We start from the raw sequence: 26,355 nt of genomic DNA, 5'->3' as shown, positions 1-26,355 counted from the left end.
TGGGCTGTAAACTATTGACCATCTGCACACGTACATCTCTGCATTCTGGCTATAGCTACGGACTATGTGCTTGTGTAAGCAGGGATCTGTTCCCAGTGCTGAATCTACTGCTTTGGAGTATTTACTTGTTATCAGAAATATGAACTTTTTTTGTTTTTAGGGCTAATGCCACGGACTGATTTTTGCCACGTTCCCCGCGGAGGAATAATCCAGCTATTAGGTTCCATTGAACCTCATATCTCAGTCCTCACATGCGGGATTCTACCGCAGGAAACAAATTGCGGCATGTTGTATTTTACCACGTTTTTCTGCGGCGGGAGGTCTCCATTAATATAGTATTAATGAAGACCGCGGTAAAACGTGGTAAAATGTTTTGTTTATCCCCGTGGGATTCCTGCAGGGTATCCTGCTCCATCCGTGGGCGTGAGCCCTTAATTGATTATAAAAGCAGAACGGTTTCTTCACTGCTATGGAAGGCTTGAGACTGATAACAGAATATAGCCTACATATGCTGCATATTAAAGGGCTACTCATAGACGTCTACGCCATGCACGCACTCTCCCAATCTGAAGAGTCAGATTTTCATGCAGTACATTGCCAGCGTGGGAGTGGGTGAGCATATAATATCCCCCCCCCAGCCACCTCCCTGAGCTGATAGGTGCCCTTTAAAATATACAGTCGTGGCCAAAAGTTTTGAGACTTGACACACAACTGGTTTTCTCAAAGTTTTCTACTTCTGTGTTTTTAGATCTGTCAGATGTTTGTGGTTACAGAAACCTAATTATAAGCATTTCGTTAAGTGTTTTAACTTTTTATTGGCAAATATATCAAGTTTCAGCAGAGAGTCAATATTTACAGTGTTGACCCTTTTTTTCCCCCAAGACTTCTGCACTTCACACTGACATGTTGGATATCGGCTTCTGGACCAAATCCTGACGGGTGACGACCCATTCTTCATAATCAGTGCTTGGAGTTTATCACAATTTCTGTGTTTTTGTTTAGGTTCTCAATGAGATTGACATCTGGGGAGTTTCCTGGCCATAGACCCAAAATGTCAGTTTTGTTCACCAGGCCGTTTCGTTATCACTACTGCCTTGTGACATGGAGCTCCATCATGTTGGAAAAAGCATTGTTCATCACCAGGTGTTGCCCCCGTGGGGCTGGGGGGGGGGGGACGTTGCTCCCGGGTGAGGTTTAGATCCCATTCTTTATTCATAGCAGTGTAGTTAAGGTGTGAGTGAGCCCGCTTTGTTGGATGAAAAGCAACCCCTCACATGAATGGTCTCGGGTTGCTTCACTGTTGGCATGACAGTGGACTGATGGTAGCACTTACCTTCTCCATACAATCATTCTTCCAGATGTCCCAAACAGTCTGAAGGGGCTTCTTTAGGAAAAATCACTTTCCCCGGTCCTCTGCACTCCCTGTACTTCCTGCAGAATGTCAGTCCATACTAGATGTTTTTCTTGATACCATGCAGCCTCCAAAATCCTTTGCCTCACTGTATGTACAGGCGCACAGATTCCGGCCTGCTGACCCGTTCTGCACTGGTGCTGAACTGATGCCGCAGCTGAATCCTCTTTAGGAGATATCCTGGCACTTACTGGACTTCCTTTCGGGCCCCGAAGCCTTCACAGCAATTGAACCTCTCTCCTTGAAGTTCTTGATGATCTGATCAAGGGTTACTTTAGGGACAATCGTACGAGCAGCAATATCCTTCTTGTGAAGCCCATTAATTCAAAGTAATGATGAGTGCTTGCGTTTCCTTGGAGGTAACCGTGGTTTACAGAAGACACAATGATTTCAAGCACCAGCCCCCTTTTTAAAGCAGCCATTCTGTTCTTATAATGCAATCCGCATGACTGAGTGATAACAGTTGTCTTGTCCTTGTCAATACTTTCTCTTGAGCCAACGGGAAGATCACTAAAATAATGTTAAGTCATTTTGTGGCATGGCTGAAATTCTGTGAAATAGTTTTTTTTGTTAATTTAATGGCAAGGAATGACTTTGAAATGTATTGTAATTCATCTGATCCCTCTTCAAGGCTCGTTCACATGGCTGTCAAACTACTAACGACCATTTGTCCGTTAGTATGTATGTATGTGCTTCTCATGCTCCGCCCCTGGTGACTTCATCGCTCCGCCTCTGACGTCAACGCAGGTCCTACAACATATATAAAACACAAAGCCTAACCCACGAAGAACAACACAGTTGGGGCTCTTGAAAGGGGAGGACAAAAATAACAAAATGAGAATACAACTAAGCCATTATCTCAGACACAACTCAGCGGTCCTGACAGAAGACACCGACCTACCGCCACCACAGAGATGCGGGGGGCTGAAGGACCTGTGATGACGTCACTGCTGTGGGAGAAGCCGTCACTGCTGTGGGAGAAGCCGTTGTGCAGGATCTGTGATGTCACTGTCATGTGATCACCTATGTGGGTGGAGTCGGGGATCACATGACCAGTGGCTGATAACAGTATCCAGAAGTCTGCTGAGCTGGTGATGTCTGGAAATCAGCTTGGATGTACCACAGCTGTGTGTGTGTGAATCACGATGCATGTAATAGAGCTGTGTGTGTAATATGTGTGAATCAGGATGCATGTAGCAGAACTGTGTGTGATGTGCAGTGTGTGTAATGTGTGGGAATCGGGATGGATGTAGTAGAGTTGTGTGTGTAATGTGTGGGGTCAAGATGGATGTAGTAGAGCAGTGTGTGTAATGTGGGAATCAGGAGGCATGTAGCAGAGCTATGTGTGATGTGCAGAGTGTAATGTGTGAGTATCAGGATGGATATATTAGAGCTGTGTCGGTGATGTGTGGGGTCAGCATGCATGTAGTAGAGCTGTGTGTGTAATGTGTGTGAATCAGGAGGCATTTAGCAAGAGCTATGTGTGTGATGTGTGGGGTCAGGATGGATATAGTAGAGCTGTGTGTGTAATGTGCTGTGTGGGGTCAGGATGAGTGTAGCAGAGCTTTGTGTGTAATGTGTGGGGTAAGGATGGATGTAGTAGAGCTGTGTGTGATGTGTGGAGATCATAATGGATGTACCATATAGCACAGCTGTGTGTGTGAGATATGTGGGGATCATAATGGATGTACCATGTAGCACAGCTGTGGGGCGTATTGCGTCACCAGAAACACTGGTACTATAATTTCCTAATAATTACTAGCATGCTTAAAACGCTGCATCTGTAACCCAGCGTTTTACCACTGTGTGCGCTGGCGGTGAGCCAGCTGTTGCTGCGTAAGGCAGTGTCATGCTTAGTCTGACTTGTTTCTCTTTTAATTTCCCACTCAGTCGCTTAGCGCTGTTACATATAAGCGTCTGTATGCAATGTAATACAGCATTTATTAGTTGCCCATAGAGAACAATAGGGCTCTATAGCACGTAATACACGGCAAAATAGCACATGCCGCAGGCTTTTTACACGGGTATTATATGCAATTCAAACCCACTAATGTGAGCCCGCCCAATGGAGGTCAGTGTGCTTTCATTGACTCATTCATTGCGTATTATACATCGCACACATAATACGCAATGAAATAACGCTTCTGTGAGCCTGCAAGAACTATCTAGAGGTAAAGCAAATCGCCACTATAAAAACTGAAAGAGAGAACTTTGGGAAATCCAAAATTTGTGTCAGCCTTAAAACTTTTGACCACGACTATATCATAGCGTCCTCATATGCCCAAGACCTAGAACTGTGCAGTCATCTCTTCTATCCATTCCTTGTGAGAGTTGTGCATTTATATAGTGAACAGCCCCGTCCTGCTTTATTATTGATCTCATGTCTTGGTGATTAGTGCATTAAGCCTGTTTCTTGCTAACCATTAAGCAGCTCAGTATTTCAATGCAAGCCCCTTCGCCGTGTTCTGGAGCATTTTGCTGACCACCATCCTAGGTATACAACGTTCCAATCTTCCATCAATAGTTCTAGTGAACAGCTGGTAACATTAGATCATTTTTATTTGTTTCCCCTCTTGAAGCAACGTAATCTTTCACTTACACTTCTAGATGTTAGCTCCGAAGAGGCGGAAGACTACATTGGTTATGATATGGATCGCTTGCCTTGTGCGCACATAGAGGATAGCGGGCTGGGTCTTCTTGCACGCTTTGCAGCCAATGAACCACCCAATCCTATCATATCTCCACCTTTATCCACTGTTCTCTCGGATGACAAGCCAATAGTGGAGGGTGATCCAAATCTGATGGGTAAGTTGTCATAAAGCATCATTAACTTTGTGCATTACATGTTACAGGTTACTCTGCATAGATCTCGCCTACTGCTCTGTTACGTCCCAGTTAGACGGGACGACCGTCATTTAAACCACCGCACCAGCGCGGACTTCGCCTCTAAGGCTGTTAGCGCTGCTGCAGAGCGTTTAGACCAGCAGAGTTCACCGCTAGATCGCAGGCTTTTCGCTCAGAACTTTACCTTCTATGTAAAGCGCTGAGCGGGGAGCATTTACGCTCAGCGAGAATCAAGTGATCCAGCGACAAAGTCTTTCTTAACCCTTAGTGACCACAATTCCCCCTATTACTGACCTCACTAATGGGCTTTAAACCTGCACATCATTTCAAGGCAGTGGCTTGTCTGACTACTGACAGCCCAGCTCCTGCTCCAACCGCCAGGAACAGAGAGCCCTCAGAACCTGGCAATTTAACCTGTAACATGCGACAGTCTTTAGCAACTTAGCATGTGAGCATATGGGGAGGAGGCTCTTTCTGTCACCCATCAGCACCCTGCAGTGCCATCACAAGGTACCAGTGGCAACCGGAAGCCCGAGAAAGACCTCCATGTCCGTCATGTAACTCAGACTGTGCAGCAGGCAGGGCCTTTTAGGCTTAGTAGAATGCACTACATAATCAATGCAGTGTACTGTCTTAGCGATGGAACAATTGCATCTTCAAGTCTCCTACAAAATCCTATTTTGTGACAGTCATTCTATCAAGCTACGCCACAGGCAAGGCTTGATAGGCAGTCTGCAATGGCAGCCCTGGGGCTTTTCAGAAAACCACCAGCATGCTGCAGTATCATCACAGGGGGCCATACAGGCCCCCTGATATTGGTCAGAGAATTGAAATGCCACTTCCAGATTTGGCGGCATTTAAAGGGATAACAACTCCAATGAGCAGTGCGGCTTATCGGAGCTGTTGCGTCCGGGTGTCGGCTGTAAGAAACAGTTGAACAGTTGGCTTTGGTATTGTTTGGAGCGGGATAGATCCCCAATTGCCCCCCATACACACCTTGAACCTACATGACGTAACTGTACGCACTGCAGTGTTAAGGAGTAAAATTGTACAACTCCTCCCATTTTAAGGCCTCATTATGCTGTGTTAACGAGTTATGGCCCTTGCAAAAAAAAAATAGGCTTGTCACTAAGGGGTTAATATTTTTTCTACCAACAAATAGAACTGTATAATCTGTAAAGAAGTGGCTTGGCTCCGTCTTATGCCAAATCTTAGGGCCAGTCACTTTTTTTTTTTCTTTGTGTCATTCCTGATCTGCCTTCTAACAGCTAGCTTTGGTCTAAGCAAGAGAAAATGATTTAACAAATGTTATGCACTAGCCTTGCAGGTTCCTGATTTGGGAGATTAAGTTCTTGTAACCAAACTGTCCTTAAACAGGAGGCAACACATTACTTGCAGTAGTTCTTCTACCTAGCAGGCTCGGTCCGGGTCGTCCTGCTGCTGTCTGTAGCCCCACCGTGCCTCCTGTTGTCCTCGTTCGCCCACAGAAGGTCACTTCCTGGTTGCGGGATTCTTAAATCCTGCCTCCAGGAAACGATGACTCTGGTTCAACTAGCACTGCTCAGCCAATCAATGTAGTGCTCAATGAACTAATGTGATGGCATTGATTGGCTAAGCAGAGGTTGAAGAACTGATCAACAGCCAGCGCATTGTAGAGGCGGGGTTTATGAATTGGCTGAGCCGCGGCATTGATTGCCGAATTTATAAATCTCTCCTCTACAGCGCTGCATTGATTGGCTGAGCAGTACTAGATGATCCAATCAGGGCCATCACTTCCTGGAGGCCGGATTTATGAATCCTGCAACCACAGAGTGATCTGTGGCCGAACGAGGACTGCAGGATGCACGGCGGAGCTCCGGAGCACAGCGAGGGGACCCGAACTGAGCCTGCTAGGTAAGTATGCCTTTTTTCTTTTTTTTTTCTTTTCTCCAGGGAATGCAGCTAGGGCTTATTTTCAAGGCAGGGAATATTAATGTATATCGCGTCGCACGTAAATCACTAGTTCTTGCAATGCAATAAGCAAGGAAGCTCCATAGGGAAACATGGGCTACACAAAATGCTGAAAGATAAAGCATGCCACTTTTTTTTCCCCTCACAGCATCACATCAGTGAAACATCGCTAATGTGAAGGAACCCATTGGAAAGCGTGGGCTTCACAAACATGCCATTTTCTTTTTCTTTTAAATTTTTTTGTGCTGTCACATCGTGGGAAAAGTTGTGTGAAAGCGGCCTCAGTTTTAGGGCTTATTCCTACGAACGTATATCGGACGGTGTTTTCACGGCCGGCTGATTATACGCTTCCATCTAAGCAGTCCCCCCTTCCCTCACGCTCTCTGCCTCTCTCCTCCACTCCTGCATTTGCAATCGGGTGGGGGTGGAGCTTAGCTCTGCTCTGTTCCGCCTACTCCCATTGCTGGCTATGGACAAGCGGTGGGGAGGGAGCGGTAGCTCTGCCCCTGTCCCACACACTTGCATTGCAAACCGTTTGGAGGGGAGGGGAGGAGAGAAGCAGAGAGCCAATGAGTGGGAGGGAAGCGTATATTGACTGGGCGTGAAAACCCAGCGGATATACGCACGTCTGAATCAGACTTTAAAGTAACCCTACAGTTTCGGTAAAAAATTCTATCCTGAGACCGGAGAGGGGAATACCTTATCTGTAGTACTTATGCAATCGGCTATCTCGGATGCCTGAAAACATCATCCAAAACTGGTGGACTTTTTATTAAAAGCAAAAGTTGCCTATGCTGGAAAATAACAAATAACGTGTTTTTTTTGTTTTTGTTTTAGGAAACCTTTTTCTGTGGCCCCGTTTTGGCGCACATAATCTATCAATTATCTTTTCTTAACCCTCGGGGCGAATAGGGGGGAAAAAACAATTCTGCCAATTATTTATGCATATAGATCTGCAATTTTATTTATTTACAACTTTTTGTAAGAAAGGTTTACATTTTTGAACTTCAGCTTTTAATTTAAAACTTAATTTGAATGTGTTGAGTTTCCTAGTTCAGCTTTTATATGATGATCCTTTTACTTGTTTCACTGTGCGCAGAGTGCGAGAAGACAGAATCAGAAACGGAAGAAAAACATGAAGCCGTACCTTCCCTTGACCTAAAATTTACTAACTCCAAACTGACTGCAGATGCGATGGGTGGAGGCGCCACTCTTAATCCGTCAGAGACAGAGAAGATGAGTGACAAAGAACAGAAGTTAGATAAAACTAAGCCAACAAAAGACCACAGCCAGGATTTTGAAGTAGAAATAAGCGACGATGATCTTTGGAGTCGGCGCAGAAGTGAACGAATCTTTCTGCATGGTGCGATCAACAGTTCTCCATGCGTATTGACTGATGTCGCCACAAGTACAATGCCGGGGTCTAAAACTGTACGCTGCAGCAAGATGATTAGCCCTAAAAAGGGAAAGGAACAAAAAGACAACTGTAAGGTAGGTTTACTTGCTGAAGGTGGCCATATACAGGGTATTAGTGTACCTTGACGCCACCGGAAGCTAGGGGTTTGACAGGAGGAACACCCCTCCCACACCCCCAGCTCCCGATAGAATGAAGGCACAAAGGTCCTAGGTGCACACTGCACATTGCGTAATGGCTGCCTGGCAGCCTTAGCCTCACAAATACTTTGGTTCTTAGCCTTACATTATGTGCTGTCAATGCTGGCATGTAACCGCTGTTACATGGCAGCATTCACATGTTATAATGTAAGGCTAAAAAGTGAACTAACCGTGAGGCTAAGGCTCGCAGGCAGCCATTAACAATGTGCAGGCAGCAGCGATCACTGTAAGCGGACCGCCTGTTCCCTGCTCCCGGACAGCCCTCGCCTGACTGTTGCACACCTGGCAGCTCTTGCAACGTCTGTGCTGGCTTATGAGTGTTCTCCTGATCATCCTGATATTGATGCTGGGTGTGCATGTGGTCTGCCTCTGTCGGAACAGCCTGCCGTCCAGCGCCTCAATGTTCACTCATGGCCGCTCCGCCACTCATCGCTCCCAATGAGGTCTGCCGCTGTGAGAGCCGGGCATCCGCTTGTGTCTGCTGGGTCGTGCCTCTCACATTTCTTCTCGGCAGTTCTTCGGTGTTGATGAGTGCTCACCGCTCCTAAGGCATCGGGGCTCCGCAGCTGCCCTCACATTTCATCCGCCCACTGCCTCACTGGGGATGAGAGTTCACCGCTCCTAAGGCACTGGGACTCCACAGCTGCCAATCGTTAGTGCCTTCTAGGACCTAAACGATGAGCACATGTCCCCCCACCTGTCTATCTTGACACCAGCAGGACTTCCTGGTGGCGTCAAGATACACTAATACCCATATACAGTACCAAAGATTTATGTTTGATCTGTGAATCATGGCCTGTCCGTGGTGATTACTGGCAGTGACTGCTAACACCTTGAATCCAGCACCAGCAAATAAACCAGCCCTTCATTTCATTAAGGGGATTGTACCAGAAGCAACCTTTATCACCTATCTCTGGAATATATGATAAAAGTATGATTGGCGGAGGGGCCTTATCATTGAGACCGCCACCATTGCCAAGGACGGGGAGTCCTATGTGCCCCTCCTTATCACTGGGCTTGCTGCTCAGTGAGAGGATTGAATGGAGCAGCAGTCATGCATATGCGGTGTCACTCCATACATTTTCAGTGGGACTGCCGGAAATAGCCGAGCGCTTGTACTCTGCTATTTCTGTCAGCCCCATTGAAATAAATGGAGCAGCGACCACCACTCCATGCATTCTCACATTACTGCGGGTGGAAAAAGCAACCCTGCGGTGACGCAGGATAGTCATAAAAGTTGATTCTGGTACAACCACTTTAAGTTAAACTGGCATATATTGTGAGAAGTGTCACGGTGTCGATATGAATCTTATACATCTCACATAGGTACGAGTCACATTGACGTGAAATGTGTAAGCGTTTCCTGAGGTTTGCCGTTTTAACTTCATGAACTAAAGAATGTGATAATGATGTTAATCTCAGTCTAAAGATCTCCTTTAAAAGTAAACTTAAAGGGGTTGTCCCGTGCCGAAACGGGTTTTTTTTTTCAATAGCCCCCCCCGTTCGTCGCGAGACAAACTCGATGCAGGGGTTTAAAAAAAAACAAACGGATAGTACTTACCCGAATCCCCGCGCTCCGGTGACTTCTTACTTAATCCCACCATGTCTGTGCCTTTGTATATGAATGTATGTATAAATGCATGTTCAGATCTATTCCATAAGCCTGAAGAAGAACCCTGCGTTGGTTCGCAAGCTCGCTGTTATTACATCATGTATTTGTGTTAACCAGTAAAAGGTTTCATATCTACAAGATGATGTGGTTTCTCTTGCTGGGAAGAATCACATTTTGCTCTGCTGGCTAACAGTGTATCAAACTTCATTTTATCCATTAATTTAGTTAGAGCGCAAGAGATTGCTGATTGCTCTTACTCAGCGATTGTATGAAGTGGTGCATGACCCCAGCTTTATTCATATGGGGGTCTTTAGAACTCCGATGCTTTAGATGGAGGTCTCGGCTGTTGGGCCCCCACTTATCAATTATCTCTTATCTTGTGAATAAGGAGATAATTTTTAACTTGGAACAGTCCCTTTTAACCTCTGAAGAATTTATTTTTTGTTTGTTTCTCTTCCCCACTTTCAAAAAATCAGAACTATCTTTTTCGTCAATGTAGATGTATGAGGGCTTGTTTTTTTGCAGGACGAGTTGTATTTTTGAATGATACTGTTTAATGTACCATATAATGTTAATGTGAAAAAAAAAATTACGTGGAAGGAAATGGGGGGGAAAAATGCAATTTCGCTCTCTTTGCCGAGGTCGTCCTTTTATAGTGAAGACACTGCAGCAAAAATGACACTTGCACTTTTCCAAGCTTCTGGGATTTCTGTTCTCCAGGAATTTTCAAAGATTATGGCGAGTGGTTCAGCAATTACCTCGGCTGCTTCCTTCAGTATCCTAGGATGTAATTCATCTGGACCTTGAGACTTGAATTCATTTAAGTTAGCTAAGTGTTCTCTCACCATCTCTCTGCTTACAGATAGCCTGCATTCTTTTATTCTCCCAATAGCACAGGGAGGATCAGTTGATGTTCCATCTACTTTCTTAGAGAAAACAGATACAAAATAGTAATTTAAAAGTGTCCGCCCTTCTCAACATCATTCTTAACCAATTCACCATTTTCATCTTGTAAGCATCTAATAGCATCTTTGACTTTTCCTTTCCTTTTGACATACCCCCAAAATCCATTTTTATTGCTTTTGGCCTCTTACAAGCCTCCATTCATTATTAGCTTTCCTGACACTTGCCCTACAGTTTCTGCAGACGGCATTATGTTCGTCTTTAGATATTCCCCCTCTTTCCATTTGATAAACATATTTTCCTCATTTTTAACATGTGCGCAAGTTGTGTGTTAATCCATTCTGGTCTCTTTAAATGCCTCCCATCCCTCTTTTAGGGATTGTTAACGATTGTGCTTTGAGAATCTCATTTCACAATATTTCCCAACCTTCTTGGACATTTCTTTCCTTCGGAACATCCAGCCATTGGATTCTTCCTCTCCTCTTTCTGAGTTCATTAAAATCTGCCTTTCTGAAATCCAACCTTGAGGTCTGAGTCTTCTTAGGTCTTCCTCCCTTTGTTATCCAACATCCAAGGATATTATGATCACTGCCTCCTAAGGTCCCAGCCACCCTTACTCCCTCAACCATTCCCTCCCTGTTGGTAAGAATTTGGTCCAAGATAGCAGATCCCCTTGTTTTCTCTTCTACCTTTTGGAAGATAAAGTTGTCAGCGAGAGCGGATAAGAATTTGTTGGATCCATTACTTTTACCTGAGAGATTCCCAACAAATGTCTGATAGGTAAAATCTCCCATGATCACTATGTTGGGCTTTTTTGAGAGCTTGGCCGTCCAATGTAGAAAGAGTTCCTCCATATCTTCTGCTTGTCCAGGCGGCCTACAGTAAATGCCTACAATGGTGTCCTTTCTGTTCTCTCCTTGTATTCTTACCCAAGCAGTTACTAGAGAACTCCCAGCTCTGAAGCTTGAATCTCTCTGGAAACATCTTATCAACGGAAATCACAAAAAAATGTATTTTCATCGATGTGTCTCAATGAAGAAAGTTTTTTGTTTTATTCATGTTCTCTGCATTTATCTTTATACCTTCAGCTTTTGTTTGGCGGTCATTACATGTATAATATAATATGTGGACATTTAAACGGACATATGTCATATCCTGATACGCAGACCTGATTGAGTAAAACTAATGTTATTTTCAGGAACTATGACCCCAAAAGTTTTAACATCTCAGTTACCAAAAAATGTGTTCTCCAGTGTTATTTACTAGGGCAGAGTCACTGAATCTCAACTGTGTGGTTTTGGTCATGATTGCAACGACCGCTATCAGACTGCCATCTTATCGCCTCTAAAGAAGGGACATATTCTGGCTACACTTTGCAGTTCATGCAGTGTATAGTAGTGTAAGGCAGCCTCATAACCCCCCTCCTTAGGAGGTGCAAATATCTTGGCTTGATACAGGGCCTTCCCGTATGTGGCATCATTTTTTTTATGCACGCCACTGTTAGGTAACCTCATTGCCTCCTATAAGGTGTAAGGACTGTACTATTGCTCAACTCTGTATCTGACAGGTTTAAGCAATGATAGTCAGTGAAAGGCTGCTTCATTCTCCTCTGACGAGAATATATATATTACTGGTGGACTCTGATACTACAATCATCATGTAATGGTATACTTGCCATTACTACTACTATCCTCTGCCCTGGAGGTTGACAGTCACATTCCACCCCTACACAGAGCTCTTCTACGGTCAGGCATGGTATCTACGGGATGTAGAACACTTCCATCCATGGAATAACTGCTCCTGCTACAGTCTACGTAGCACACCTTCACGTTCCCAGGAGCTACAGGTTGCATGCCGCGCCATTTTATACTAGGATCTTCTTCTGTTATGTTGGCAAACACTGGACAGAAGGATAATTTCATATGTTCATCCCTATTTAACATGGTCATACCATGCCCCAAATATCAGTCAGCTGGTATCTTCATAACCACGCTGTTATGACTGCTACCAGACCGCTCATTCCTTCCTTCCGTAGAGCAGGTTATCGTGTGTCTACTAGACTCTGCCAGCTTCTCTAAGTCAGTCTACCGTACAGCCTCCTTACCTTTCCCATGAGTGAGTATTTGTGTTGCGGTTTGTCTTTGTTTCAGCAGTTCTTCGAGTACTTACCTTCTCACACCCTCGAGGCGGAGTAGTTCTGGATGGCACATTGCTCTCACCCTTTCTGGCTGTGTGTTCTTATGTTGATGCTCCTCAGCACTAGTCTTAATCATATATCCTTGACTCCCCCCGTACATCACAGATCACTCTTCACTAGATTCTCAGCAATCTTGGTAACAGTAGCTGAGGCCGCACACTACGACGATGGGGCGCCCTGATTTGCAGTATCAGTTACAGGCGGTTTTCTGCCTTCAGAAGGGCATTCTCTGGACGAGGCTTCAGACCTGTCTCGGTAACACTGAGTCACCATCTTACTGCCCCGCTGGTTGGTACATCTGCCCAGTGAGGCCTGCCCTTACTACACAGTGCACCAACTACGCTAAAGTAGCGGGTGCACTCTGGTAACCTTTGATTGTTTTTTTACACTTTAATCCTACAGAGAGACTTAAAGATGCAGTCATCCAAATCTTTGCATAATACACTGTACCACATGATTAGTGCAAACAGCTTTCCAATGGGTAGTGCCTACAGCTGGTCCTAATAGGATTCTGTTCCTGGCAGACCTGGAGGTCTTTGTTGGGCCTACTGGCTGCTGTGTCACCTGAATCCACTTCTGGCTTTGACTCAGAAATCTGCATGAAAAACTTCCACAAACCCTGCGTGTGAAGATACCTTTAAAGTAACCTTCAGGTTTCAGGACAAAATTCTTAGCAGTTCCCGTCTGCCTAGCCTCCAGTCCACCAGTTCCAGGTCCGGTTTTTGCCCATCTAAAATGGCCAACACAATCTTCAGACTAGCTGATTCCTACAGTTTCTTGATAGTGTTACATGTAGCAATGAACTATACCTTCCTCTGATTGGCCAAGGCTGCTCACATGATTAGTGCTGGCCAATCGGAGAACAGTGCACAGTATGCATTAGGTAGCTGGCCAAGAACTGTTGGATTATAGACACTTCAGAGAACAACTACTGCGAGTCATAAACTTTCTCCGGTCCTGTGGCAGTTTTGTTTGAAACCCGGAGGGTCATTTATACAGGAACGGTGGTTTCACACACTATTTTATTTATTTAATTTTAAACCAGCAGTTTTTGTGACTGTCTGTGTGGGGTTTTTGGGGGGTTTTTTTTGAGTCAACGCTGTAAATCATGAAGTCAGACGATGATGTGAATGTGTGTGACGTAGTGTTTTCTCTTGTTTTCCTTTAGAAGAAAAAGCTGGAGTCTTCCTGCCTGGCTTCCTCAGATGCGGGTGGATCGTTGCCTCCGAATCCGCTCAGTGAAAGTAATTGTCTGCCTTATAGTCGAAAAAATAAACTGAAGCCTAAGGGTTTCAAAGAAGAGGTAAGAACCCAAATGACCTTCATTAGGAACAGGAAAACTGAAAAATGACAGCTGTGGAGTGAATTAGATAGATTAAATGCCCATCAAATCCAGACTCTTCCAAACCAAGGATGCCTTCACACTTGCGATCGCGACATCGCTGCTTTTTTTAACGCGAATATCCATAGTACTTTCTAATGTTAAAAACGCACCGCACAAAAATTGCAAGTTTGTGCTTTACGATTTTTGTGCAATGCGTTTTTAACTTTAGAAAGTCCTATTGACATTCGCGTTAAAAAAACGCAACGATATCGCAATCCCAAGTGTGAAGGCATCCTTGGGCTTCTCTTACACAAGCCAGTTATCGGCAGGTGCAACAAGCGCTGACCAACAATGAGCTTCTTGGTCAACGCTCGTCCATTATGCTTCACACAGGCCGGCGATCTGGTCCTCATACCGCTATCACTGGTTAGCTGCACATCTTCCTGTCCACATGTTATGCAGCGAACGAGCCACAACTGAGCCAATCAGCCGATGAACGAGCGTTTGTCACCTGATCTTCGGCACGTTCACACAGCTTGATATTGGACAAAAGAACTTTGTGACGGACGCTCATTGCATTTAATGTGTTCCTTTCAGAGTAAATGTGGAGCGGTCAGCAAGCTGATGGAAAGTATGGCTGCAGAAGAAGACTTCGAGCCCAATCAGGACAGCAGCTTCTCTGAAGATGAGAATTTTTCTCTTCCAGTGAACCCGGAGAGACCAGTTACACCGGGTAAGTGTTCAGCGGTAAAACGGAAACCTCTGGATACCAAAATCTAGAAGTGCCTGTTATTGTTTTTGTATTTTTATTCTTACTACTTTTTATTTTCTAGTTGTTTTCCTTTTTTTTTTGTTTAGCACCTCGTTCTTGTGTTATCGATAAAGAAGAATTAAAAGACGGCCTCCGTGTTTTGATTCCAATGGATGACAAACTACTGTATGCCGGTCATGTGCAGACGGTTCATTCTCCAGACATGTGAGTCAATGTTCTCCTATATATCTATTAATAAAACATGACGGATTTTACATTTGTTGGATTATTACGGTTTACGTAAAACACTTAATTATGTATAACAAGTACAAAGGGTAGTAAACCTATTCAGGAAAAGTTGAAGGGATTTTGTGTGGCTACGATATTGGTAACCTAGGATCAGGATAGCTCCTCAATATCAGAAGAGTGGGCATGTAACGCCCTGCACCCCTGGCAGTCCACTATTTGCAGGAGATGCTGTGAACCTGCAACAAGTGGTGTGCCAGAGCGAGCACAGCTCTGTACATTGCTGGGCAGGCCCGCATTTCCTAGGCCTTAGTATGATTTGCCCTGCCGCTTAATACGAGAATATGTACTGTTTGTCAAGATACAAAAAAGAAAAGTGCTAAACCATGGACTTGCCTGGTGTAAGTACGGGAACCGAGGTAGACCATTACACCCATCAGTGTAGGCAGCCTAGTGCTTAGAACCTCAATGGGATAGGAGGAGCCCCCGTCCATCCAGGATATCCCCTCAGGAGTGCACCCGTTTCATAACACCCATATCATAGGTCCGGGAGAGAGCTGGTAAACCAAAGGGAAAGATGGCATTCAAGGACATGACCTCAATCTGAAAGTGATGACGTAGGATGAACAAAATCTGTGGTAAAACTTCCTCAGGGCGAAATGTGAGACCAATGATATCTACCTCAACCCCCCCCCCCCCCCCCCTGCTGTAGGCCCAATAACAGGGACACAGGAGGTCAGTAGAGATGTCATCCAAAGGTTTGTATTGCAGCGAGTTCAGGAGTAACGAGGCTTAATAAAGGGGGCCTTGACGTTGTTACTTCAAAAATACATCGAAGATTGTGTTCCATAGTAATTTACCTATACGGTTCCTGACAATGACTAACGGATGAAACCTCTCTGCCGACCTCCCGTGTCCCTATTGTTGGGTCTACAGGGTCTAACCTTCCTTTTTTTCCTTTGGTTTACATAATACAACATGAAGAGGCCAAGGCCTAGTGTGCCGCGTATCCTGAAAGGTCCATGCAACTTGAAATGTATGCCAGGTCCGTGCTAATTCACAGAAATGTACGTCAGGTCAGACGTAATTTGCGCAAGTGTTTGACATGAATTTTATTAGATCTAGGCCGCCTGCAGACGGCCGGGTCGGATCCCGCTGCAAGAATTCTCGCAGCGGTGTGTGGACCGTGCCCCTGCAGAGGCGTGTGGCTTACCCGCTCCCGGTGTCTTCATTCTCTCCTTCGTGCAGAGAGGGGCTGGCCTGTCACCAGTAACCACACTCCTGCCCAACAGGCCCCACCTACTTTTTTTGGAAAAGTTGTGAGACTGGCGCAAAAAGGAGAAAAGATGCGAGGGGGGGTTGGGTTGAAAAAGGAGATTTTTTGCGAGTGGAGAGATGAAATGCGGGAAAGTGAATGGAGCAACAAAGGATACTTGTGGGTCTGAGGTAGGTTAGTTTAGAGCACTTGGGAGCTTAATGATTAAATATGGTTCTATGTTTCGGAGAGTCTTGAAATTCTATCCAATTAAACCATGATTTCTCCCAGCGCATCTGCGGATAGTCCATAGTCTTGTCTGGAGAAACTTATGTGCTCAGTTTGTGGTTGGAGATCCATTGACTGAGGATCCCACTCTCCGTACTGGGAGGAAAGGCTGGATTTCCCAAGATGAAGGAAATTGCCTTCAGAATATGACCAATTATGGGGTGGGTTTTAGCTTGTGTGGAGATTGGTTTGGAGCCAAGGCCGTGTAGTCAAGGGTACGGGGCAGAGATACCTGCTCTACAGAGACCCATTGTTTGAGATCTGTTTGCCAGTCGCCAACCTGTAGTAAGTGGAATGCTTGGTAGTGTGGCATAATGTCTGGAAGGCCTAGTCCTCGCTCTGATTTAGGCCTTGTGAGTGTGGATCGAGCAGCACGGGTGGGTCTGCCCACCCAGATAAATTTAACACCTTAGTGACGAAGCCTGTTTGCGCCTTAGTGACGGAGCCAAATTTTAAAAATCTGACATGCGTCGTTCAACGTGGCATAACTCCGTAAAGGCTTTACATATCCCAGTGATTCTGACATTGTTTTTTCGCCACATGTTGTACTTCATTTTGGTTGTAAAAAGAGACCGATATAATTTGTGTATATTTATTAAAAGTACCAATATTGGAAAAATTTTGAAAAAATTGTCATTTTTTTCACATTTTTAACTGTAATATCTCAAATATGTCCAAACATACTGTACAAATTTTTGATAAGATATATATTTCCATCTGTTTACTTTATTCTGAATGCACACTTGAAAAACGTGTGTTTTTTTTAACCATTTAGATGACGTACAAATTTAACATTACTTTTCAGCATTTTGAGGAGCACTTTGTTTTCCTGCACCAAGCCAAGTTTGCAAAGGCTCATGAGTGTCAGAATAATAGATACCCCCCCCCCCAAAATGACCCCATTTTAAAAACTACACCCCTTAATGTATTCACTGAGGGGTGTCAGGAGTATTTTGACCCCACCAGTTTTTTTTTCAGGAATTAATTCAATTTAGAGGAGAAAAAATAAAATTTCATATTTTTGCAAATATGTCATTTTAAAGACATATTTTTTTCCTATAGTGCCCATGAAAATGAGGATTTACACCCCAAAATGGATACCCCCTTTTCTCCCGTGTTCAGAGACATACCCATTGTGGCCCTAATCTTATGTCTGGATGCACAACGGGACCCAAAATGAAAGGAGTAGTCGGTGTCTTTCAGAACATAGATTTTGCTTGAAGGCGTTTTAGGCCTATAGCACTTTTGTAGAGCTCTTGAGTGGCCAAATCCAAAGAGAACCCCCACAAGTGACCCCATTTTGAAAACTAGACCCCTTAACGAATTTATCTAGGGGTGTACTGACCATTTTGACCCCACAGTTTTTGAATGAATTCAAGCAAAGCAAAAGGAAAAAAATGTGATTTTCTTTTTTTTGGCAATTCTGTCGTTTTAAAAACTGTCTTTTTTGTACAGCACACACATGAATGAAGACTTGCACCCCAACATGGATACCCCTGTTTGTCCCGTTTTCAGATACATACCCATTGTGGCCCTAATCTTATGTGTGGATGCACAACGGGGCCCAAAACGAAAGGAGTACGGTAGTCGGTGGTTTTCAGAACAGAAATTTAGCATGAAGGTGATTTAGGTCCCATTGCCCACTTGTAGAGCCCTTGAGCGGCCAAAACGACAGAGAACCCCCACAAATGACCCCATTTTGAAAACTAGACCCCTTAACGAATTTATCTAGGGGTGTACTGTGTATTTTTACACTACAATGTTTGAATAAATCTAAGCAAGAGAGGAGACCGTGTGCTGCCAACCTCCTAACTTCCCTTGGGATGTTATTTATGCCTAGCAATAGCATTGCTAATTCGAGTGTGGGTGGGATGTCCGTTCCTGTAATATTTTTGAATAAGACAAAAAAATCCCTCCACAGAACCTGGATATTGGGGCAACCCCAGAAGATATGGAGGAGTGATCCTCGATCTCCGCAGTCTCTCCAGCATTTATCAGATACTTCTGCAAAAAAGTCGGAAAGTCTGACCGGGGTTCTATGCCATCTTGTGGCTACTTTGTTATGAACCTCCAGAAGGGATGCGCTGGAGGATGCTTTTATAGCCCATTGATGTGCTATGTTCCATTGTTCTGTTGGGAAGGACTTACCCAGCTCCCTTTCCCAATTTAGGAAGTGTATTTTTTTCCGTGGATTTGGGTCGTGATTTCCATTTCCACAAAAAATATCGTAGATATTTTTAAGTCTTAGTTTATAAGGTGGGGGGTCAAATATGAAACTGTATAGGTATGATGGTAGATATAGATTCCAGGAAGTGGAGGATGCTAGTATGCCACGAATTTGAGAATATATTAGGGATTCCTTGTCTGCAAGGCCGAATTCCAACTGGAGAGATTTGAATGTTTTCATAGTTACTCCATTCCTATTCATCTGATATTAATTTAATACCTTTATTTGACCAGGCTTGTACTTGTAGATTATCCAACCAGTATTCCAGGATTCCCAGTGGAAGGGGAACAAGTTTATTAGGAACATGGTTCCTGGACAGTTGTATCAGAAGCTTCCATGTGGTTATTGCTGTATTGATCGTATGATTCTTCATGAGTTTTATGTCGGGGTTTAGGCTCGTTGCTAATAGATTCTTAAGGGATCTTTTCCCCATTATATCTTGCTCTGTATTAGGCCAGCTTATCCCTGGGTGTGAGATGCACCATGCTCTCAGCTGGGAGACTATGATCGCCCTGTGGTATGCGATTAAATTAGGGACGCCCATACCACCTTGTCCCCTCGGGCTATACATGATGGATGCTGCCACTCTTGGCCTCCCCCCCCCCATATGAACGTCATCATCTGCTTTTGTAAGTTCTTGAGAAGTTTTCCGGGGCAGTTAGTTGCAATCGTTCGGTGTATTGCGTATTTTGACCCCACAGTATTTGAATAAATCTAAGCAAAGCAGAAGGAAAACATTACGATTTACATTTTTTTGGCAATTTTGTCAAATTAAAAACTGTTTTTTTTGTACAGTTTACATAGGAATGAAGACCTTCACCCCAAAATGCATACCCCCGTTTGTCCCGTGTTCAAAAACATACCACTTGTGGCCCTAATCTACTTAAAGGACACATGGCAAGGCCTGTAATGCAGGGAACACCCGTTGGATTGCAGGGCACAGCTGAATAAATCCCAGGCCCCATTGCCCACTTGTGCGGAATAAAAATTGACTCCCTAAAAATATCCCCCCTCTGCGCCCTTTTCGGCGTTCCCCCAAATCTTAGATTAAAGTAATAATGTGAACTGTGTGGTATTTCCGAAGACAGGGGTAATTACGGAGGCTGGTTGGGATGGGTACAAGGGCCAATAAAACCGTGTATCCCCCCTCCTCTCATGCTTTTTTGGGGTCTTTCGTGACCTCAGTAGCGGATATGGGGTGTAAAAAAGGGGTGCTCTGTGAGTCTCCGTAAGCTTGATGAGGTGCGGCAGTCTCGCACAGAAGGCACTCAACAAGCTGCTCCTGGAACTGCAGGAAGGCGAGCGTTCCCGGGGCTTCCTGTAAATTACGTATTACAGGTAGCGGTCTGAATAACGCCGGGCTCACGCAGCCGTAGGTGGAATCTGCTTGTGGAGGCCCGCAGTGGATCCCAGCTGTGAGCCCGACTGTGACCCTGCGTGCGGCCGCGTAATGTACTGCGCATAACTGCGTACTCACACAGGCGGTCATGCTTAGTCCTTTTTTTTCTGCATTTTCTGCACCCCCGCTTAGCGATGACGCGGGTACCAGCAGCCCGTATACAGGGTAGTTGCGTATGGGCAGCGGGTATATCCGCGACCATGGTGCACAATAGGCTCTATGTTGCGGATATCCGCAGTAAAATAGAACCTGCTGCGTTCTCTTTTCTGCGAGTGGATTACGTAATTCCGACCCGCTAATGTGAGCGGAATTGTGTAATCCAATGCGATTGATCTGCTTATTACCGCGGATCAGATGCATGCGGAATCCGTAATTCCTATCCGGTCATGTGAGACCAACCTAAGGTAGATCGCTACCTTTTTTTCACGTGACTGGGGACCGCTCAACGAGGCCACCCGTCACTGCTCCGGGCTCTCGGCGACTGTTGGTCGCTGGGAGCAAGGAGATTTTAAATTTCCTGGGCTCCCCGCCTCCTGCGCATGTGTCCGGTGTTTTGCCGGCGGTCGCATGCTCAGAATCCGGGAAAGTTCACGGAGGAAGATCGCGTCAGGGTGCAAATATGGAGGCCTCTGGTAAAAAGTTTCATCTCCTCTCACCGATCGCATCGGTGAGGGGAGATGAACCTTCACCTATTTTTTTTACTTTTACGTGATCACCATTATCAATTGGATAATGGCGAACACGTGATCAGGAACCGCTCACCGCGGCCCCCCCATGAAATCTCCAGGGTCTCGGCTAAGTTTTGTAGCCAGGAGCAGGGAGATTTTAAATTATCTTGGCAATCCACAGCTTTTGCGCATGCGCCTGCCATTTTGGCGACGGCTGCGTGCGCAGAAGCGGGGGTAAGGTCCGCAGATAAATCCGTGGGCCTTAGGTACGTCATTTCATCCTCTCTCATGGATATGATCCGTGGGGGGAGATGAAACGCAAGCTTTTTTTATTTTAAACTTTTTTTTTTTACTTTTACTTTTTAAACTTTTTTTTTACTTTTTACACTTTTTTTTTACTTTACATGATCACTGTCATCCATTGGATGATAACAGTGATCATGTCCCCGGTATATTCTCTCTGCTCCTGGCACATGGCAGCCAGGAACAGAGGGAGTTTAAATTTCCCGGGGCTTGAGCCCCTCTGTGCACGCGCCCGATGTCAATCATCAGGCGCGCATGCGCAGACGGGGACTTCGGGTCCCGGGACATTGGTGACGACTTAGGTGAGTATTTTCACCTCCCCTCATGGATCCGATCCATGAGGGGAGGTGAAACTGACTTTTTTTTAAAAATTTTCACGATCGCCGCTATCCAATGGATAGCGGCAATCGCGTGCCTGGGAACCGCTCACAGCGGTCCCCGGTAACACCTCCTGGTTTCCGGCTACCTTCAGGAGCCAGGAGATTTCAAATTTGCCGGGGGCTCCCGGGCTTCTGCGCATACGCAGAAGGCCGGCGGCGGGTCCGGGAGGACCCGATCTTTGGGGGACACCGTGGACAAGCCTGGTGAGTATTTTCAGCTGCCCTGATGGATCCGATCCATCAGGGCAGCTGAATTACTACTTTTTAACACTGTTTTATTTACTTTTTTGCAATGCCGGGGGGGGCGGGGGACTGCCCGCATCCTGGGATGACAGCTCCATGCTGTCGGCTACCTTCGGGCACCGACAGCATGGAGCTGTCACGTCCTCAGGCAAGTGGGCATTAATCCTAAGAGGACGTATAAAACTATGTCCTCTAGGATTAAAGCCCACTTTCTGAGGACGTAGAATCCCGATGGGGCCGTCGTTAAGGGGTTAAGTATAGAATTTGAATGTCTGAAGAAATGTCGGGAAATAAAGATGGGTAAGGCCTGGAAGACGTAGAGGATTCGGGGGAGGATGTTAATGTTGATCGAACTGCGGCCAAGCCAGGTGTATAGATCTGAGCTAACCTCCCTCAAGAGACCCATGTAGTTAGCTGCATAAAGGTAATTGAGCACGTGGCTTCTGCTCAACATGGCCAAACGTTGGAGCTCCTGCTTTACACCGACTAAATCTTCTTATCCTGAGCTCCTATTCACTCAGATTGCGTTCGGAAGTTCCCTCGGAGTGGCTCATGGTGAACATCATCGGAGCCAGTGATGGTCCGTGGAGCCAGTGTGCGCTCTGGTGGCCACATCACTGCTGAACGTCGGCCACCAGCTTAACAGGCAGCCTTCGCCCAGCGGTCGCTTCTCTGAAGGAGATGCGGCGGGCAAAGAGCAGACTGGGGACTCCCCTTTTCTGCTATAGACATCTGAAGAATTTCCTGGTCTGAAATTGGGCAGATTCTGTGGATTGCTTTTGATATGTGATGTTTGATATGCTTTCTACAGCTAGATTGACATGCACTATTAATATTCACTATGTTGCATGTTCAATTTGCTGCTTTGGGGATCTGAATCTGTATGGATTTGGAGCTTTAGACGGCGCTCAGGGACTATTTCCTATTTCTATACCTATTTTTAAAAATGGCTGAAGTGACTATTCTGTCATGGGACATCCAGGATATGGGCTCTGTTAGGAAACGGTCCAGGAGTTGTTTTCACAAATCTGGTCATGAAAGCCACATCTTCTCCAGCAACAACCAAAAGTACAAAAGCCTTGGGTACAATGGTCCTACCATGCGTGCCACGCACCGTATTCCAGGGGGGGTGACCCTTTTAATTTTTAACTCTTTATGTTTGAAGTCCGTTCGGGCTCAGATGGAAGATTCATATTTGTAAAGGCACAGAAAAGTAATGCCCAATATGTTCTCGTCTTGTAATCCACCTCCTGCATCTCTGGCCCTTATTGCAGAAGGTTTCAACTTTTCGGCCTCATACCCAGATGCTCCTCTGATATACATGGGAGACATGAATATCATTATGGACCCCCAACTTGACAGATTTGGAAGCGGGGGGCCTTGTTCTAGGAGGGTGGGTTAGACTAGGCTGGCTGCAATAAAGCGGCATGGCTTGACCTGTGGCATCTCTCCTGCCCCAATTTATAAGAGTTCTCATGTCATGCTGACCATAGACATTTATTAAGCCGTCTTCACTCTGTTTTTGGGTCTCCATCCTTGTTTCCTGGAGTCTCGGCCATTTTACACTTGCTGTCTAATTGGATGGAACTCTCCTTGCCCGTTTCCATAAAAGATTCACCCCCTCTGCTTGTCCCTTCTGGAAGCTTCTGATTGTATCCTAGACCAACTGCAGATGTTCCTAGCGGAATATGCCGCTCGTCTGGAGAATCTTTGGGTTTGGGATTTACAATCTTATTTACAAGGATGTCAAAAATCCTCTATTTCCTTTATCAAAAAGACCACTGCTAGCCTGTAGGAGGAAAAGGGGGCACAAAAAGTGCTGCTGTGGAGCGAGCATATACTGGGGGTCCTACTGATATTGATAAAAACTGCTGGTTGGCAGCCGGCGGAGAATACCTACAAAGGAAAAGGTGCAACGCCATCTCTTTTTTTCTGGTAATCAAATGTTTTTTGAGCTGGGTAACCAATCTAGTAAATTACTGGCATGTATCATCAGCCAACAGTCCGCCTCTCCCCCATCTTAAAGATTTGGTCCCCCGATAATACTATAATTTCTGATCCCCTAAATGTGCTTGACAGATTTAGGCTATTTTATAGCACCCTATACTAACTAGAAAAGTATGCAATGTCAGGGATTGGGATTGGCTGTCAGCAGTGAGCCAAGCCACCGCCTTAAGATGATGATGTATGTGCAAATTAAAGGCACATTAGTGACGTCAGGAAAGAGGCACATTGGTCATTACTAAGGGGTTACATTAAAGTGGACAGGCATCCCTTTTTATGTTTTTGCATGATGATTTCTTTCAGCATTATTGATGGCCTTAAAGGCAATCTGTCACCATGTTTTTGCATCCTCACTGAGTGCTCCATAAGGTAGTACCTGTTACACTGATTACTCTGATGTGCCTGTTGTATGTATCTGTGCAGGAGTTTTTGCATTTTATTAGCAGCAGCCAGCCACAGAACTAGTCTTGCATGTTCATGAGCTGCAGCTAGCCACACCCACTTGTCATTCAGCCAATGATTGGCAGCTGTCTGTGCACAGTAATAGGCAGACAGCAGTGGGCGGAGCTAGGCTGCAGCTCATGAATATCCAGGACTACCCCAAGTAGTTGTCTATGTATGTGCTACTACTGATAAAATGCAAGTTTCTCCTAAACTACTGCAGAGATCCACACAGCAGACATATCACTGCCTCCTGCTGCCTGCAGAGAGGGGTACAGAAACATGGTGACAGTCTCCTTAATAATTCGGTGTTTGCATGCTTGTTGTACTTTCCTTCACATTCTATAACTGTAATTAATGTTTCTCCACTTCTGATTTACTGAAGATATCGTGTGATTATAGAGGGGGAGAGAGGGAACCGTCCGCATATTTACAGCCAGGAGCAACTGCTACAAGAAGCTGTGAGTGTACCTTAACAATGCAACCATTGAACACATGACTAGTGATTTACTGCAAACACTGCACTGAGGGTTTTTGGGACTCTTGAATTCGTAATGCCATTTTATACAGAGCAATTATCGCTCAAGTCGTTCAAACGAGCGAAAACTACCGCTGATTGTTCAGGGTAAACGCCGTCAACAACTGAACTATGAGCGATGCATTGTTTGCTTTTGTTCTATCATTCATTGTAGGGGGGGGGGGGGTGCTGATGAGTATTGAGCCTTAGCCAGAAAGAAGTGAGCTAGGAAGCTGAACCTGCGGCACTATGCTACATATTCCCAGCATGCACTTGTCACATCTCTCCTGCAGCTTTTTATATCCCTGTAAATACAATTCTCCCGACTGCCGGTCAGACCGCTCATTTGCAGCATTAGTTGCCTCCAAAACCCTCCCAAATCGTTGTCCCTTTAGGTGTTTTTTGAGATTGGGGAACAGATGGTAGTCAGACGGAGCCAGGTCAGGCGACTAGGGGGGATGGGGCATCGGTTGAAAGCCTAAGAAAATCATTTTTACAATACTTGCCCCTGCAGTGTGTGACGGGACATTGCCATGCAACAGGGTGACACCTTTCTTCTACAGTTTTCCTTAATATTTTCTCTCAGCTTCGCCAATAACAGACAGTCATATATTGCATTGCTGGTTGTACCCTTCGGGAGGTCCACAGGCAGAACTCCCCTCTTATCCCAAAAAATGGTTGCCATTTGCTTCTGCGCTGACCGTTACACGCTGAGCTTCTATTGGCCTGGGGGGACCGCTGCGCCTCCATTCCTTAGACTGTTCCTTTGTCTCTGGATCAGTAGATCCGTCATCACCAGTTACCAGTTTCTCCAGGGAATCCGACTCCTTTTTTGTAAAATGTTCCAACACAGCCACCGATGTCTCCACACGTCTTCTCTGTCCGGGATCCACTTGGCTCTAAGCTTTCTCGTTCCCCAGTCGTTGTGGATAATGGCACTATCTCTCTCCCGTGATATGCCCAGATATGTAGCGTATTTTCAGCGGTCCTCCGTGATCATGTCATGGATGGCTTTCACGTTTGCAGGCAAGGAGACGGAGACCGGCCTCCACTGGATTTCTCACTTTCAACACCGAAATACAGGTTTTTTAAATTTCCAACCCAACGTTTAACTGTTGCATATGAAGGACCGCTTTCACCTAAAGCTTGTGACATTTCATCATGGGTCTGCTTTACACCTTTCACTTGGAGAAGCAGGAACCTGATTATGGTCCTATGCTCTTCCACACTGAACGTCTTTGGAGATGCCGCCATGTTCACTTTGGACCAGAAGGTAAAAAAAAAGGTAAAATCATAGGTAGTTGATTTTTGCATCATTGAATATAGAGAAATAGACAAGTACACCCTGCAATTTACAGCTTACTAGCTCAACTTTTCCTGGACAAGGCTCTATACTTATCAGCACCCCCTCGTATGCAGCATAAAAATCATCGTTGGCTCATTCACTAAACGTTGGGTTTAAATATGAACGCATGAACGACACTTCGTTTACCCCTTTAGTGGCATGCCCGGAAAATCTACAGGGCTTTCTGCACTGACCATGCAATTAAAGGGGTTGTCCCGCGATAGCAAGTGGGGTTAAGCACTTCTGTATGGCCATATTAATGCACTTTGTAATATACATCGTGCATTAAATATTGGCCATACAGAAGTTATACACTTACCCCCTCCGGTGCTGGCGTCCCCGTCTCAATGGCGCCGACAAACGCCGCCTGCTCCCTGGATTAGACGCGCTAGCGCAGTCTGCCCTCTTCTGTCCGGCTCCGGCGTGCTCGTGC

At 45.3% G+C, this 26,355-nt stretch overlaps 1 protein-coding gene across 2 annotated transcripts in view; it reads left to right on the top strand.

Annotated features, from left to right (window-relative positions):
* TNRC18 (trinucleotide repeat containing 18) overlaps positions 1–26,355 on the top strand; it is a 186,118-nt gene that overhangs the window by 104,658 nt on the left and 55,105 nt on the right. For both annotated transcript variants that reach the window (XM_066577234.1, XM_066577232.1), the window contains exons 17-22: positions 4,019–4,216; positions 7,305–7,696; positions 13,700–13,834; positions 14,453–14,588; positions 14,714–14,831; positions 24,446–24,521. In XM_066577234.1, the coding sequence (XP_066433331.1) occupies positions 4,019–4,216; positions 7,305–7,696; positions 13,700–13,834; positions 14,453–14,588; positions 14,714–14,831; positions 24,446–24,521 (1,055 nt within the window). The remainder of the gene's footprint in view (positions 1–4,018; positions 4,217–7,304; positions 7,697–13,699; positions 13,835–14,452; positions 14,589–14,713; positions 14,832–24,445; positions 24,522–26,355) is intronic.

This window comes from Eleutherodactylus coqui, chromosome 8 (genome assembly GCF_035609145.1).
Source record: "Eleutherodactylus coqui strain aEleCoq1 chromosome 8, aEleCoq1.hap1, whole genome shotgun sequence".
Lineage (NCBI taxonomy): Eukaryota > Metazoa > Chordata > Amphibia > Anura > Eleutherodactylidae > Eleutherodactylus > Eleutherodactylus coqui.
The sequence above is the reverse complement of the archived record's forward strand: the minus strand, read 5'-3'. Positions and strand labels throughout refer to the sequence as shown.